Genomic DNA, 17688 nt, shown 5'->3' with positions numbered 1-17688 from the left:
ATGGCCTAAAGATCACAGCAGAGGTCCTATGACTAAGCTCAAATTTGAGCCTTCCAGAGGCATTGTAGTGTCGTGGAAAGCATGCCGGACTGGGTGTCAGGAGAGAGGTGGGTTCAAATCCTGCCTCTGACACTATGACTATAATAATATAGACAAGTCACAACCTCTCTGAGTTTTGGTTTACTCATCTATAAAATGAGAATAATAGCACCACCCGCCACACAAGGTCACTGTGAGAATCAAGTGAGGATGTATGGAAGTACTTCATCAACCCTAAAAGTACATACTAACGTCAGGCATTTTTATAATTCCCACCCTTGGTGGCTGAGCCCTAGGTCCTGCGTACCTTACTTTAGACCTTGAGACATGCCTTGTGGGAAGTTAAGATGCCCCAAATTCAAGCTTGTTGCTTTCAATATTCACTGGTCTGTGTCATTCTTGTGAAAAACCAAAACCCAAACCAAAAAAGTCCCTAAGTCCCCAGATGAATGCAGCAGGCTGGGACACACCCTTACGACATCACTGGTTGCTATGTCCCCTTCTCTCCCCTCACACAAACACCATCATCACTCAGGCCCTCTTCACCTCCTCTTATCACATTCAATACCCTACTTTGTCTCCCTGCTTTAAGTCTATCGCCTCTCCAATTTGTCCTCTACACAACTGCCAATCCTTCCATCCTTCAATCAATAAACATCTGAGTCTCAGAATGCTATTCCTATGACTACCAACCCCAAACTATCCTTGAGAATTCAACAAATAAAGTCCTGGATCCTGAGCATTATCACAGATAAAACTGTCACCCATAATTGCCCAGACTTAATGCTAATCCAAAAATATTTAAGAGTGACATTTCTAATAGATGTTGACAAACTCTAACACTCAAAATCTCCAAACAACCAGCCATTAAAAGCTTAAGAAACATAGATATCGGGCAGCTAGGTGGTGGAGTGGATGAAGCACTGGCCTTGGATTCAGGAGGACCTGAGTTCAAATCCAGCCTCAGACACTTGACACTTAACCAGCTGTGTGACCCTGGGCAAGTCACTTAACCCTCATTGCCCTGCAAGAAAGAAAGGAAAGAAAGGAAAGAAAGAAAGAAAGAAAGAAAGAAAGAAAGAAAGAAAGAAAGAAAGAAAGAAAGAAAGGAAGGAAGGAAGGAAGGAAGGAAGGAAGGAAGGAAGGAAGGAAGGAAGAAAGAAACATAGATATCAAGAAGGGGGAATGAAAACCAGGAATAGGATGGGGGCCCTTGTCATCCCCTTTGACCCATCTGCTAGGGGTTGTCCCAAAGGAGCTTTCTTTTTTATCAAACCTCCTCAAGATGACCTTCCATTCAATACTTTTATTCAATGACAGAAAGCATTCATGTCAAACACCTGCACACTCGAATGTTAAATGTAAAGATAGAGATCTATCCAGAACTATTTCTATCTGAACTTCATTATATTTAAATGAGAAGAAAGAAAATAATAATAAGACCTCACATTTTGAGACTCTATAAGCTTTATGTCTATAATCTCATTTGATCTTTTTAGCAACCATAAAAGCTAGGTGCTATTATTATTCCTATTTTTCAGGTATGGGCACACACAGCTAATAGGTCCCAGAGTAAGGTATGGGGAGTTTGCTGAAAGAGAGAAAGGTTGGGGAAAGAGGGTTGGAAGTACTAGTAAGACAACATTTGCCCACATATAAATCTGCCTTGGGCTGGCCCTAGTCCAGGAACAATGTCCTACAGGAAACAAACATTCTAAGGCCTATGTTCTATCAGTGGTAACTGTCCTCCAGCTGGGGAATGAATCCAGCCTCTCTAATCATAGTACGAATCTCCCCAGTGCCAACCATCAGTGTTGATTTTAGATAAACACTAACCACTTTATCTTCATGGAAAGGAAATGCTTATACAAGAATGTAAAAACTCAGGATTAATGCAGAAATAGGATTAATGTTATTATGTATATATATATGTGTGTGTATATATATCTATATGTATATAACCTATATCAGATTACCTGCTGTCTAGGGGAGGGGGGAGGGAGGGGAGGGAGGGAGAAAAATCTGAAATTGTAAAGCTTGTATAAACAAAAGTTGAGAACTATCTTCACATGTAATGGAAAAAATAAAATACCTAATATGTAAAAAAAAAAAATAAAAAAATCTAATTGGCAAAATTTAACAAAATAAATAAAAATACAATAAAACATAAAAAAAAAAGAATGTAAAAACTGCCCTAGTCACAGGGTCCTATCAAATCTGTGATGTGGTGGTTAGGCAGCTAGAGAGAGGAAATACCAGTAAAGAGCTGATCTTCCTAGGCCACAATAAGGAAGGGGCTGAGAAGCTGGCTGGTTCTTACAACAATTTTCTTTCAAGGAGACTGTAAAAAGTACCCAACTTATCCCCATTTCTGAGGCTGAGCTAGATTTGAGTTGAGAACTACAGCCAACTGATTCAAACCATTTGAGAGGAAAACCAATGGGGCTGAATGGAAAGTCTGAATTATTGCATATGCTTTCAAGAAATGAAACTTCATCACTTAAGTATTTTTGTTGCTATTCTGAACTTAACAAACAACAAAGAAAACACATCTTTCAATAAACCGAGTAGAACAAAGAAAGAGGCATATATAAGAATTTGACTCTCTTAAATTAAACTTGCTTTTGCTTAATTTTTTCCCAGACCTTATTTTTTTTTCCAATTACATGTAAAGATAGTTTTCAACATTTACTTTTGTAAGACTTTGAGTTCCAAAATTTTCTCCCACCCTCCCTTCCCTCCCTCATCCTCAGGCCAGCAAGCAATCTGACATAGGTTATACATTACAATCATGTTAAACATATTTCCACATTAGTCATGTCGTAAGAGAAGAATCAAAACAAAAGGGAAAAAACCACAAGAAAGAAGAAACAACAACAACAACAACAACAAAAAAGCAACAACAAAAGTGAAAATAGTATGCTTCAACCTGCATTCAAACTCCATAGTTCTTTTTCTGGATGTGGAGAGCACTTTCCACCATAAATCTTTCGGCATTGTCTTGGATCACTGTATTGCTGAGAAGAGCTAAATCTATAACAATTGATTATCACACAATGTTGTTGGTACTTTGAACAATATTCTCTTGGTTCTGTTCATTTCATTCAGCATCAATTCATGTAAGTTCAGGTTTTTTTGAAATCCACCTACTTATCATTTCTTATAGCGCAATAGTATTCCATTACATTCATATACCACAATTTATTTAGCCATTCCCCAATTGATGGGCATTCCCTCAATTTCCAATTCTTTGCTACCACAAAAAGAGCAGCTATAAATATTTTTGCACATGCGAGTCCTTTTCCCTTTTTTATGATCTCTTTGGGATTTAGATATTTTATGATCTCTTTGGGAAATTGATGGGTCAAAGGATATGCACAGCCTTTTGGGCATGGTTCCAAATTGCTCTCCAGAATGGTTGGATCAGTTCACAACTCCACCAATAATGCATTAGAGTTCCAATTTTCCCACATAGTCTCCAACGTTTATCATTTTCCTTTTTTGTCATATTAGCCAATGAGGTGGTACCTCAGAGTAAGTTTTTTTTTGTTTTTTGTTTTTTTTGGTGATGCGGTTGGGGTTAAGTGACTTGCCCAGGGCCACATAGCTAGTGTCAAGTGTCTGAGGCAGGATTTGAACTCAGATCCTCCTGACTTCAGGGCCGGTGTTCTATCCACTGTGCCACCTAGCTGCCCCTCAGAGTAGTTTTAATTTGCATTTTTCTCATCAATAGTGATTGAGACTATTTTTTCCATATGGCTCTAGATAGCTTTAATTTCTTCATTTGAAAACTGCCTGTTTATATCCTTTGACCATTTTTCAATTGGGGAATCACTTGTATTTTTATATAATTGATTCAGTTCTCTGTATATTTTAGATATGAAGCTTTTTCAGAATCACTGGCTGTAAAAGTTGTTTCCCGGCTTTCTGCTTTCCTTCTTTTTATTTATTTATTTTTTTGATGAGGCAATTGGGGTTAAGTGACTTGCCCAGGGTCACACAGCTAGTAAGTGTTAAGTGTCTGAGGCCAGAATTGAACTCAGGTCCTCCTGAATCCAGGGCCGGTGCTCTATCCACTGCATCACCTAGCTGCCCCTCTGCTTTCCTTCTAATATTGTTTCCATTGGTTTTGTTTGTGTAAAACCTCTTTAATGTAATAAAAATGATCCATTTTGCATTTCATAATATTCTCTATCTCATCTTTGGTCATAAATTCTTCTCCTCTCCATAGATCTGACAAATAAACTATTCTTCCTTTTATATCTAGATCATGTACCAAATTTTTTTTTGAGGGGCAATGGGGGTTAAGTGACTTGCCCAGGTCACACAGCTAGTGTCAAGTGTTTGAGGCTGGATTTGAACTCAGGTCTTCCTGAATCCAGGGCCGGTGCTTTATCCACTGAGCCACCTAGCTGCCCCTCATGTACCCATTTTGATTTTACTCTGGTGTATGGTTTAAGATGTTGGTCTATCCCTAGTTTCTGCCATACTATTTTTCAGTTTTTCCAGCAGTTTTAGTCAAATTGTGAGTTCTTGTCCTGGAGACTAGAGTCTTTGGGTTTATCAAACAGGAGATTGCTATATTAATTTACTGTTGTATTTTATGTGTCTAACTTCCACTGATCGACTACTCTATTTCTTAGCCAGTACCAGATATATTTGATGGTTGTTGCTTTATAATAAAATTTTAGATCTGGTACAGCTAGGCCACCTTTCTTTGCATTTTTTCGTTAATTCCCTTGATATTCTTGATCTTTTGTTTTTCCATATGAATTTTGTTGTTATTTTCTCTAGCTCTGTGAAATAATTATTTTGGTAGTTTGATAGGAATGACACTGAATAAGTAAATTAATTTAGGTAGAATTGTCATTTTTATTATATTAGCTCAGCATTCCCATGAGCAATTGATATTTTTCCATTTGTTCAGATCTGATTTTATTTGTGTGAAAAGTGTTTTATAATTGTGTTCATATAGTTCCTGGGTTTGCCTCGCCTTTCCCTTAAAGTCTATATAATAACTTTAACATAAAACCTTTCTAAGCTTTCATCTGTGTTTTCTTTCTGTTATTTAAAGAATGCTTCAGTGACTCTCTTCTCTTTTATTTTTGGCAACCTAACATAAACCTCTCCCTCTTCCTCCCACCTCCCCATCCTCTGCCCTTGAACAAAAGGAAAACAAAACCCTTGTAACAAATGTGCACAGCCAAGCAAAACAAATTCCCACGTCACCAAGTGAACTCCATTCTATACCATGAATCCATCAGTCACTTCTCTTTCAGTTGGTGAGTAACATGTTTTTTCCTTAGTCCTTTGGGGTTGTCATTGGTCATCAAATTGATCACAGTTCTTAAGTCTTTCAAGGCTGTTTTCTTTACAATGTTATTATGGTATGCATTTTTGGAGTTTTACTCACCTCACATGGCATTGGTTCATATAAGGCTTCCCATATTTCACTGAAACCAATAACCTTTTGTCATTTCTTATGTAACTCCATTACATTCATATACCACTATTTGTTTGGCTGTTTCCCAATTATGGACACCCCCTTATTTTCTGGGTTTTGGCTCTAACAAAAAGAGCTTCATTTCTTTTAAGAATGGATAATAGGAGGCAGCTAGATGGCGCAGTGGTTAAAGCACCAGCCCTGGATTCAGGAGTACCTGAATTCAAAACCGGCCTCAGACACTTGACACTTCCTAGCTGTGTGACTGTGGGCAAGTCACTTAAACCCCATTGCCTTAAAAAAAAAAAAAAGAATGGATAATAACCAAAAGATGCTCAATAATTAGCTTGTAAGTCAGTCAAGGGCACTTGTATTCCTTTTTTTTGTGTGTGTGTATCTCTCTTAGAGCCTGGCACAGAGCTCTGTGTGTGTGTGTGTGTATGTGTATGTGTGTTGTTGAATATTAAAATATAGCTTTTGTATCTACCTGTTTCCTACAAATAGATCAGAGAAATAATGTTTAATCTCTCCTACAAATTAATAAACAGATCAGAGAAATTACAATATCTTATATCTCCTACAATGAACCAGATCAGAGAACATCATATATTTGCCTGTCTCCTACAAACAGATCAGAGAAATAAAGCTTCATTTCTCCTACAAATCAGAGACAGACAAAAAAACACAATACCAATTTAATATTTTATTGTCCCAAGAAGAAGGATAACATGACACATGATCATGTGGAGACTTCCCTCCTAAGAGAGAAGCTCGGGGGGCTCCCTATTTCTGAGGGTATATATGGTTTTAGTGCACTGATTACAGGGCGTTGTCAGTTTCAATGGTATGATACAGAAATCAGCCCAGAAGCAAAAAGCAGTTTAACAATTTCAGTTATAACAAGTATGGAGGAAATGCAGAAGCATCATGATAAGACCACAGGATTCCAAAAAAGGGTTTGCCAAGGATGAGGAAGCCCAGATGTTACCATAAGATAGGGAATTACTATTCTGAGGGAAAAGAAGTCACTAGGTAGTGTAACGATTGGAATGATGCCACCTGCTGGAGACTTACTGTAGAAAAGCTCCGCCATGAGGTGAAGGTCTCTGAGGGCAAGACCATGCGTCTTTTCTTTGGCATCAGGAAGTGACATTTGCTAGTGGGAGGAAGAAGGGGGGAGCCTGGCGCTCTGACTGGGGCTCTTTCCTGAGGACGCTGGTGGAGAAGGGAGCTAGAAATGCACTCTCCCTTTAATAGATAGATGAATGTAGGCCTTTCTCTCTTTACCAAATTCTTATTCTCCTTAATAAATGCTTAAAAGCCTAACTCTTGCTAAAACTTATAATTTATTGGCGACCAATCATTAGATTTTAGATAACATAAGCTAGAATTTTAGCCTTAACAGTAGGGTCTTTTATCTGCTAGCTATCTGGGCTCAGCCTGGAGTTCAGTTGAAGGACATTTTTGGGGGGGGGGTTCAGGGCAATGAGGGTTAAGTGACTTGCCCAAGGTCACACAGCTAGTAAGTGTCAAGTGTCTTAAGGTCAGATTTGAACTCAGGTCCTCCTGAATTCAGGGCTGGTGCTTTATCCACTGTACCACCTAGCTGCCCCCCAGTTGAAGGACATTTTGCTCCTATTAATCCTATTAATCCAGGGTTTCATAAAACTCCTTTTGGATAATAAGGTACCTCCATCAAATCCAGGTAATCCATATATTCATATTAACAGTATATGCATGTATACATGCATGTGTATATATATATATATATGTATATATGTATATATGTGTATGTAGGCATAGAGCCTATACAGAGTTAGTGTTCAATAAATCTTTGGTGACTTATAAGACATTTATAAATCCTTGTTGACTTAACTTCTTAATTCTTGCCTAGTAGAAATCCTTAGGAACTCACTTTATTAAATAGTTGACAATAATTTGTAGTCTCTGGGTTAGCTAGGCACCAGCCCCTGAAACAATGGATCTGAGTGCAATTTTTTTTTTTGGGGGGGGTGAAGAATGCAAGTCTCTTACAAATTCTCTTTGGATCAGTAGGGGTGGGGAGTTGGTCTGGGTGCATGTGGTTCTCTAATGTGGCAATCTTCCTGCTAGAAAGGGCAGGGTCTTTGAGTGTGCTTCTATTATAGCTCAGACACTATTTCAGTGTTTTTATTTTGTACAGTTTTTTTTTTTTTCCTGTGGGGACTGTATTGTTGTGTAGGTGCCTCTGAAGGTCTGAGTGTCCTCTAGCACCTCTGTTGTCTTTCACAGCTCAGATATACATATGTATACTCCATTTATTTTATTTATTTATTTTATTTTTTTAAATTTTAGCAGGGCAATGGGGGTTAAGTGACTTGCCCAGGGTCACACAGCTAGTAAGTGTCTGAGGCCGGATTTGAACTCAGGTACTCCTGAATCCAGGGCCGGTGCTTTATCCACTGTGCCACCTAGCTGCCCCACTCCATTTATTTTAAAGGGTTAACTTGGTGGTGTTTACTACCACTGCAACTTGGGAGCTGAGAACTTGACTCATTATACAACAAAGGCCGCATTAGTGGAGCAATGAGGACCCAGGACAAGAAGATAGAGAGGAAGGACATGCCCACAATAGTAATTAAATTGTTCACATATAAATGAGTCAATGAGATCATAGTCATAAAAATACTTCACTTCAATAATCCACACAGGAAAATTAAAGTAGATTGTTCCAATTATGACATGCAAGAAGACAGGCAACCTATTGAGTAGGCCCATTGCTAGTTTTTTTCTTGATAGCCATTCCCTAGGGATAATAAACTGGGCTCAGAATAGAATATGAAGAAGAGATTATGTTGAATCAAATTTAAAAGACTATGATTTGATTTTTAAAAATCTCCAAATAGTCCCTGCTGCCAAAGCTCATCTTTTAAAAACTAATATTCTTTCAATGAGGTTGTGAATTATGGAATACTATCATCTTGCAAAGAATCAAAATTGTCTGGGGCAAGAAACTGATGGCATTAGGGACACAAGTAATGTTTCCGCCTTGCTGCCCTTTGAAGGCAAAGGATTTGGAAGGGAAAAGATGCTCATTCTGCCAGCAAGCTGTTGATTAAGCACCTACAATGTGCCAAGGCACCATGCTAAGTATGGGGGTAGGGATGTTAAGACAGGCAAAGACATGGTTGCTCCTCTTGAGAAGCTCATATTCTAATGGAAGAGACAACATATAAATAACCATGTAAATATAAGATATAAACAATATAAGTGGAAGGTAATCTCAGAAGGAAGGCACTAGAAACTGGGTGGGAAAGGACCAAGAAAGGCTTCTTGTAGAAGGGGAAATTTGAGCTGAATCTTGAAGAAAGCCAGGGAAGCCGGAAGTTGGAGGTGAGGAAGAATGAAGGACAGTCAGTGAAAACTCTTGGAGTCAGATGAGTGTTGTTTTCAAAGAACAGCAAGTTTACCTCCTGCAGTTCTATCCACCTCATTGAGTTAATGTACTCTTCTTCTCATACATCTATTTATGGGAAATAGTAACTTCCTCTCACTTTTTCTTCATTTCTTCATCTCCTTTTCTTTCTGTTTATTTCTTTCTCCTTTTCTTCTCTTAAAATCAATAAAACAGAACAAACATCCAAACATACTCTGTTTGTACTATTTATTTCCTTCTGTGATTCTTGAAGACATTAAGATGTTTAAGGGACATTTATTTCTTTTCCTCAATTAGCATGTATAAGTATAATGGATATTTTGCCTCTTCCAGTGCTTTGAATGCATTTACCTTAAGTGTCTGGCTGTGTAGTGGGTACTTAATAAATTCTTACTTCCTCTCCTGCCCCCAACCTCCCTTTTTAGGTTTCTCTTGCCTAAAATTTCTGTTGTTTTTGCCTTTTCACCAGAAATACTTAGAAGTCTTTTATTCTATAAAAGCCCATTTCCCCTTCAGAGGGTTATATTCAGGTTTTTTTTTTTTTTTTTGGGTGAGGCAATTGGGGTTAAGTGACTTGCCCAGGGTCACACAGCTAGTAAGTGTCAAGTGTCTGAAGTCGGATTTGAACTCAGGTCCTCCTGACTCCAGGGCTGGTGCTCTATCCACTGCGTCACCTAGCCGCACCCCCTTTTTTAAAAAGATAAATTATGCTTGGTTGTAAGCCTTTATCTTTTGCCTTTTGGAATGTTGTATTCCAAATTTTTCTTTCCTTTCAAGTAGGTGCTTGTGTGAACCTGACTGTGGATTCTTGGTACTTGAATTAAACAAAACAAAACAAACTTCTGGGTGCTTACAGTATTTTTTTTCTTCTTGATTTTGTAATGTGTCTGTTGTGCTTAGCATAAGCCAGTTCAATGTAATGAGTGTGTGGGGTGGTCACCCAACACACCTCATATGTCTCTCATGAGTGTGTGAACACCTACTCACTTTCTGGAATGGTTCACTATCTCCTACCTGCCCTTACACCAGCTGGTCTAAATTTACGGAAAAGGATCACCATCACCACAAAGTTACAATCAAAGTCTCTTGGGGTCCTGGATGTAGCCCTGTTGTGGATGAATACACTTCAACTCACCATTTTAACTCTTGGGCTCCCACTACTGTGCTTTCATTTACACAAAACAAGCTCCTCACAACAATTACACATTTAGTTCTTAAACATAACCATTTGTTTAGCAATAGGGCAAAAGAAGTAACAAATATTACAGGAATTCACTTGTTAAAATAAATGCAGAAATAATAAATATATCCCAATGGACACATGAACTTAGATCACACTTTCCCGCTATTGCACTACCTCTTGGGGAAAGGGGACACACTCAGGACCTGTTAGGGGTCACATGTGTTCAAGGTAACTCATAAATCTGGAACTCAGCTTTTCCCTTCTTCCTAGGAACCATTCGCAACAGATGCTTCCACTGATAAGCTGAGTTGATTCACATTGTGTTTGACAAACACATAACTAGTCTATCCATGGAGTGAATTTTCTATTTTTTTGTTTCTAAGCTGTCTCTTTGCTCAGCTTGACTTATTCCTCTCAGCAACATATGACAATGTTATGCTTCTGTTATGACTCCTGTGGGATGTTGGAAATCCTGCAGAGCCCACCTCACTCAGTTGCCCCTCCGACCCCCATCCAGGCACTGAGTTGGCCTCGTCTCCTCTCTCCTACTATAGGGTTCTGCTCCCTGCTTCTGTCTAGCCAAGACCAATCTTGGTGCCTGGCTTCTGGCACAAGATTGTTGGAATTGGTGCTGGCTTGTGATGTCATTCTACAGAGTGCTGGCTGGCTTCGGATCCATTTGTTAGAATTCTCACTGGCTCCCCTTCCCTTAGTTTTGTGGCCTGGGCACCAAACTTTGTGCTAGTTTTCTTGGCACCATTGTCAGCATTTCCTTGCCCCAGTTGTTTTTTTTTCTACAGTTACCTAAGATAGCTTTCCTTGTTTGACACCTTGAGCAGATTCTATTGTCTTCTTGCTGTCTTTTTGTGCAGTTATGGACTGGATGGAAGAGCTGATTTCTGTTTCTTTCAGATTTCTTTTGTCATTTGTCTTTTTGGGTCTGTTTTCAGATGTTTTTATGTTCTGGAGATCTGGGTTTCTCTACAACTTTTTGTGTGTGTGTGAGGCAATGGGGGTTAAGTGACTTGCCCAGGGTCGCACAGCTAGTAAGTGTCAAGTGTCTGAGGCCACTCTACAACTTTTAATGTCACCATCTTAACCAGAAGCATAGCTAACAGTTTTTGGATTTGGCTTAATGATAATTTCATTCCAAAACAGATAGCGGAACCAATAAGGGATGATACTCTTCTAGATCTGATCCTCATCAATAAGGAATTGTTGTTTGCTAGACTGGAAATAATGGGACCTTTGCAGAGAAATGACCTCTCTGCTTGAGAGTTTGTGATAAAGAGCAGAGAGTCGGAAAGAGTCTGACATTCACCCTTTAGTTTTGGAGAGAAGATTTCAGAGGGTTCAGAAAAAGGATAGGCAGGATCCTATGTCAGGGCAGGAAGGATATGAAGCACTCACAAATATGATGCTGAAGATAGGAAGAAAAAAAAATACATTAGGAGAAAAAGAGAGAGAGGTCTGAAGAAAGCAACATGGATGTGTAAGGACACTCTGACAAACTTCAGACCTCAATCATTCAGACAAGCAAGCAAGCAATCATTTCTCTCAAGTGTCACAAACACTGTGCTAACTACTGGAGATAGATTCAAAGACAAACATTAAATAGTCCCTTCTTTTAAGGAGTTGACATTTTATTGGCAGAGAAGGAAGGGGAAGGGAATAATTATTTATTAAGCCCTACTACGGGCCAGGTGCTGTCTTTTTTTTTTAAAGTGAGGCCATTGGGGTTAAGTGACTTGCCCAGGATCACACAGCTAGTAAGTGTTAAGTGTCTGAGGCCGGATTTGAACTCAGGTCCTCCTGACTCCAGGGCCGGTGCTCCATCCACTGCGCCACCTAGCTGCCCCGCCAGGTGCTGTCTTAAGCATTTTCTCTCATTTGATCCTCATAACAACCCCGAGAGGTGGGTGCTATTATGATTTCCATTTGACAGATGAGGAAATTGAGAGACAGAGGTTAAGTGACTTGTTTGGCTAGTAAATGTACCAGACTGGATTTGAACTTAGGCCTTCCTGCCTTCTGTGTATGCCTTAGATTTTTTTTTTTTTTGAGATTGATTCCCTTATCTTGTTCAGGCTGGAGGTGTCACAGCTGCTCCCTAGCCTAATGAATCCCCCTGCTGACTACCCAGGAAGCTTTGACCTGCTCTGTTTCCAACCTGGCAACCAGTGGCCTACCAGCTGCAAGGGATTCGCCATATTGGTGCTGCCAGACTTATCGAGGACATCTGACCATCTTTAGCCTGGCTGCAGCCTGGAGCTCCTGAGCTCAGACAATCTACCATTCCCAGCCTCCCCAGAAGCAGGAATCACAGATGTATGCTACCAGGCTGAGAGACTTTGCTTCTTAAAAGCTATCTCCAGGGGCAGCTAGGTGGCACAGTGGATAGAGCACTGGCCCTGGATTCAGGAGGACCTGAGTTCAAATATGGCCTCAGACACTTGATACTTACTAGCTGTGTGACCCTGGGCAAGTCACTTAACCCTAATTGCCCCCCCCCCCCAAAGCTATCTCCAGGATTTAGAAATGAGGAAAGCTAAAAGATGGATACAAAAGCCCGCTATAGCATTAGATTTAGAGTGAGGTGAGCAGGCTCTGACTTTTGCCTGTGTGGCCTCGGGCAGATGGCTCCATCTGTGGGTCTCAGTTTTCTCATCTGTAAGATAGAGGAATTGGACAGGATGATCCCTGAGGTCAGGCTCTAGCTCCCACTGACATTCTTAGGGCTATGCTCCCCTGAATTCTTTTCTTCCATCTTTCCCCAATCAGAGTTTCTCTGGATTCTTGCCTCCAAATTATGAGATAGTCTCAGAAGTCAGCCACGAATCGCAGCCCCATCACGGCGCCGGGCCAAAGCCTTCCAAGATCGGTCATGAGACAAATGAGGCGGAGTGCGGGCCAGGGAACACAGCCTCCTTTTGGGTCCTTTTCTGAGAGAGGCCAAAGGCTTCACCTCTTAATAGTATGAACACTTTTTCTCAAGAAGAAGGTTGGGAGACGCCAAACATGGAAATCCTCAACGATCCTAACAAACTAATGAAGCAGTAACCATTTGAGTCCTGGCTCTGACCCTGGGCAGTGGCTTGACTCTGGGCTTCAGTTTCCTCATCCACAAAATGAGAAAGCTGGACTAGATGACCCCTCAGGTCCTTTCCAGCTCCAAGAACCCAAGTCATCTCATCCCAAGGGCAGGGTCCTTTTTAATGAGACTCTGTATGGAGGAAGGATGAGTGTGGGGAGAAGAGAGGCGCCTCCTTTGGAAGGCACAGCCATCCAGGAAGTGACATGTTGCTTTATCATGCTCGGGAATCCACAGGAGGAGGGAGTCCCCAGACAAGCTGAGGGTATTTCTCAAATGAGGTAAAATGTATGAACCCATTTATAAACCTCTAAGGAGCCAGAGGAGGTTGGAAAGGACCCTCGCCATCTCCAAGTGGGATTTCTTCTCTGCTCTACCTTGGCCCTCCCAATCTTCCCTCCACTCTCACTGCCCCCGGGGATGGATCTCCTCCCTCCTCCAGGCTCCTGTATGAGATGATTATGGATTTGAGTCAGATTAAACTCTGAGGATGGGGTCTGGAAGGTACCCAGCCCCGCCCCAGTATAGTTAGTTTAAAAGGTTATTGCTTGTCAAATTCTCACTGTCTCCTTTAAGTTTTATCGCCAATTAACAGTATTTTTACTTCTGCTCAGTCTCCCCACTTGTCAGCTACATCTTAGTTTTATCTGGAATCCATCATGTGTCAGAACCCCAGTCCCTGTTGAGTGGGTCGGGGAGTTTGCCCACCAATTCAATACTCGGGACTCAAGAAGAAAGGACGGGGCTCAGCACAGGATGCAGCAATTAAGTTGAGACCAGATGTTAAGTGACATGTCTCTTTTTCTCAGAGCAGAATCCCCTTGACCCTAGGGTCCCAACAATGGATTATTCTTTTATTCTTTATTCTATTTCTTTGATTTCCCAACATAGCCAAAGATAAATTTTAACCCTGTCATCCTTCTAAAATTAACACGGCTACAAAACAATGCTGAAACACCTGAGTGACTCTTCCTGTTATTCAAGTTGAATATCTTTAGAGATGGGGGCCGGGAGAGGGGAGTCAGTGGGAACTGTGAGATCTGAAACATCTGACTGTCACTCCCCTGTTCCCTCTTCCTTCGGTTTGACCTTGTTCCCCCTCCTCTTTTCCCCCTTGTTCCTGGAACACGTATGCATGTCTCCATACATTGATCATGAGCTAAACACGCACCCTGAGACAGGTTTGGATGTTAGATTGTGAGCTCGCCCTAGTGTGCGTGGGGACTTCCCCTCTGACCAACATTCCTATAAAAGGTCAAGGCATGTATTAGCTATTGTGGCTCAGGCATTGAGTTTGCCCATTCCTGCAGGAATGTAATAAATATGTCTCTGCTTGACTTGGTGGTCTCGAGTTATTTGGGTAAACTGAGGCAGTTTGCCCCATACACTCCCATAGAGCCCTGGGCACCACAGGTGGATCCTTCTCCCTGTCCTGCACTCATTCTTTGGCCAGAGGGAATGAGCCTGGCTTTCTATTGGGAGGGGTCCTCAGAGACCACAGAGGTCAATTCCTCCATCTTAGAGATGAGGTTATCTGCCCAAGGTCACCTCAGTGACCTCACTCCAGACCTGTTGCAGAGGGTCACTGGTTCTGAGCTGGAAGTGGACCTCAGAGGTCATCTACTCCAATGCCTTCATTTAAGAGATGAGGGAACTGAGGCTCAAGGGAAGTGATGGGAATTGCACAAGATTATACAGGCAGTAAGTGGCAGAGGCAGGATTTGAACCCAGGCACTCTGACTCTAGAGCAAGGGCTTTTCTTGTTGTAACATGCATATACATGACTTCTGGAAGAAATTGTTTTCTAGGGGCTAATAGGGTGGAGCAGGTAAGAATGGCTTGTTATTCTTTTTTTTGTTTTTTTGTTAGGCAATTGGGGTTAAGTGACTTGCCCAGGGTCACACAGCTAGTAAGTGTCAAGTGTCTGAGGCCGGATTTGAACTCAGGTCCTCCTGAATCCAGGGTTGGTGCTCTATCCACTGCATCCCTTGCTATTTTTAAGACAAGGGTTCTTAACAGAGTCTGTGAACTTAAAAAAGCTTTTTGACAATTAGTTGCATTTCAATCTAATTGGTTTCCTTCATCAGCCTACGTGTTTTAGGCATTTAAACACTCTTCTGACATGTATAAATTAGATCAGATTGCTTACTGTCTCAGGGAAAGGAAAGGGGAGGGATTAAATTGGGAACTCAAAACGTTAAAAAAAAAGTTTTAACATGTAATTGGGCGGGGGGTGGTGGTGGGGGGGCAGGGAGAGGAAAGCTAGGTGGCACAGTGGATAAAGCACCAGCCCTGGATTCAGGAGGACCTGAGTTAAAATCTGGCCTCAGACACTTGACACTTAGTAGCTGTGTGACCCTAGGCAAGTCACTTAACCTCCATTGCCCCACAAAACCCCCCAACAACAACATGTAATTGGGGGAAAATAAAATATTAAACAAAAACAACCCCCCAGGCCCCCCCCCCCCCACCCTGGCATTATGCCGAGAAGGGCTCCACAGGCTGAGGGGTCCATGACACCAGAAATGCCCAGAAGCCTTGCTCTGAGACTATGAAAGGCAAGACAGTTGCTGACCTGCACAGGAAGAGGAAGTTTCTTCAAGTGGGAATTCCCAGTGCAGATGAAATGATAGGTCCTAGTTTCTGAATAAAAACATTTCAAAAAGGAGAACATTCTAGACCATTTTGCTCCTCAGCTTGATCTCAAATGGTCAGGGTATTTGGTTCCTCCTTCAAAGATGGTCATTGTAACTTTTCCTTTTTAAGGATGAGCAACTGAAGAGCTAAGAACAGTAAACCAGTTAATTAGCTCCACAAAGCAAATGGTCCATAAGGCAGAAATCTTAGGTCCCAAGTGAATGGAAGTCTAAGATGCTGATGGTTCACCTTATAGGGCTCTTTTTCCTTCCCTTCCCTTATTGACTAGTTATAATTCAAAAAAGGGAAGTGCACATATTTATTTTTATGAAATTACCTTCTATGTTCCTCCTTAATTTAGAAAGAATAAATTGTCAAGTTTCAAGTTCTCATTTTCTCAATTTCCCCCAGAGGAACACCTAAGCACAGTCTTGGGTCTGGGTTCAATCTAATTTGATCAGGATTGGTTGGTGATGCTGTGGAGGTCTTGCATCTCCATCAATTCTGTCTAGTTAGTGGTCTAGCTTCTAGGAAATCTGCCCAGACTAGGGCTCTTTGGGAAGGGGCCAAAACTCTATGTTCTTTGAACAGGAAATGCCATGTTGCAGAAGGATTGTCCACACAAAAATTTAGAGAATCTTTGCAAACTCCTTCCTGTTCTCCCAATCCCCCGTATAGTCCATTTTTTTTTACTCAGACTACATGTAGTTAGGAAGGTAACTGTGGAAATTGAGTGAACCACACTGTCTCCATCTTGTGACTCAATTCTGGAGCTTCAATTCAGTTCCCTTTCTATTCAATTAAGGGTCTAGTTCAATTTCTGTCTTGTGAGAAAACTATTCAATTATGGGAATTGTGAGAAAACTTTATTGCATTATTTGAACCTAGACCTGTATGGTTGGGAAGCTGGACCATCTCTACCCATTGCTTAGACACTTAACTTAGGACCCTGGTGATGCTGACCAGAAATCCAATTAGATCCGAAGACTGATGCAGTTTTCTTATAATTATACATCTCAAGCAGCCTGTATGCCTTATACAGGTCAGTTACTGTTTCCTTGTTCCTTGGATTGAATATAGACACTTGAGGAGGTGGGACATCCCTTTTTCTGATTTTAGGGAATTGCACCTGTTCCCAACTCAGAAAGCCCCATATCTTTCCTCCAATTGGAAATCAGATGACCTAATCTTGTCTGCTGGTTTATATCTTGTTTTCTTTTAATGCATAAAAATTTGTCTTTCCCTGTGTTTGGTGTCCAGTGCTAAGCTGAGGCAGCCTGGTTGCAATCAGTTATGCAATTGCCATGCCTTACTTAACAAATCAATATGCTCAGGAGCTTGAACCTTTGTTTCCTGTTATTTCAGATTTCATCCATCACATGACTTATGGGGAGGGGAATGGGTTGGGAATTTCAAACTGGTTCAATTCACTTTGTACTACGGATTGGAATGTGTAAAACACTTCAGAAGGCCCACAATGCCATTGGTGTGGGGCCGCTGCCTCCCATGATGGGGACCAAAGCCTCCCCAACCAGAGATGAGCCTCCCATCAACTTGGGTAGGAAGGCTGGTTCCTGATGGCTCCTAGTCTTGTGGGGCCCGTAATGGGGGCCTTCTCAGCTGGGTGGGCCCTGCCAGAGGCTGTGTTCTGCTGTATAATTGTGGAGATACCAGGATGACTGGCAGGGTCAGGCATCAGAGGATCTGAGTGGCAAACAAGCCAGGAAGCAAGTGAACATCTGGACCCAGCTAGTTCTCCTGTTGGCTGTCTCAGTGCATGGGTCCGGACCCCCAAAAACAATCACCAAGATTCCAATGGAAGGACCATGAGAACACGCTGGGCCACATCTGGACCTTCACAACAGTGGAAAGTGATGCTT

At 41.3% G+C, this 17688-nt stretch overlaps 1 protein-coding gene across 1 annotated transcript in view; it reads left to right on the top strand.

Moving 5' to 3' along the window:
- The window catches only part of TATDN2 (TatD DNase domain containing 2), a 64941-nt gene extending 51974 nt beyond the window's left edge, over positions 1-12967 (top strand). The window contains exon 8 of the mRNA XM_043976423.1: positions 12862-12967. Within this exon, the coding sequence (XP_043832358.1) occupies positions 12862-12898 (37 nt within the window). The 3' untranslated portion in view covers positions 12899-12967. The remainder of the gene's footprint in view (positions 1-12861) is intronic.
- The last annotated feature ends 4721 nt before the right edge of the window (positions 12968-17688 follow it).

This window comes from Dromiciops gliroides, chromosome 1 (genome assembly GCF_019393635.1).
Source record: "Dromiciops gliroides isolate mDroGli1 chromosome 1, mDroGli1.pri, whole genome shotgun sequence".
In the NCBI taxonomy this organism is placed as follows: Eukaryota; Metazoa; Chordata; class Mammalia; order Microbiotheria; family Microbiotheriidae; genus Dromiciops; species Dromiciops gliroides.
Note: the sequence above shows the minus strand (reverse complement) of the source record. Positions and strands in the feature narration are given on the sequence as shown.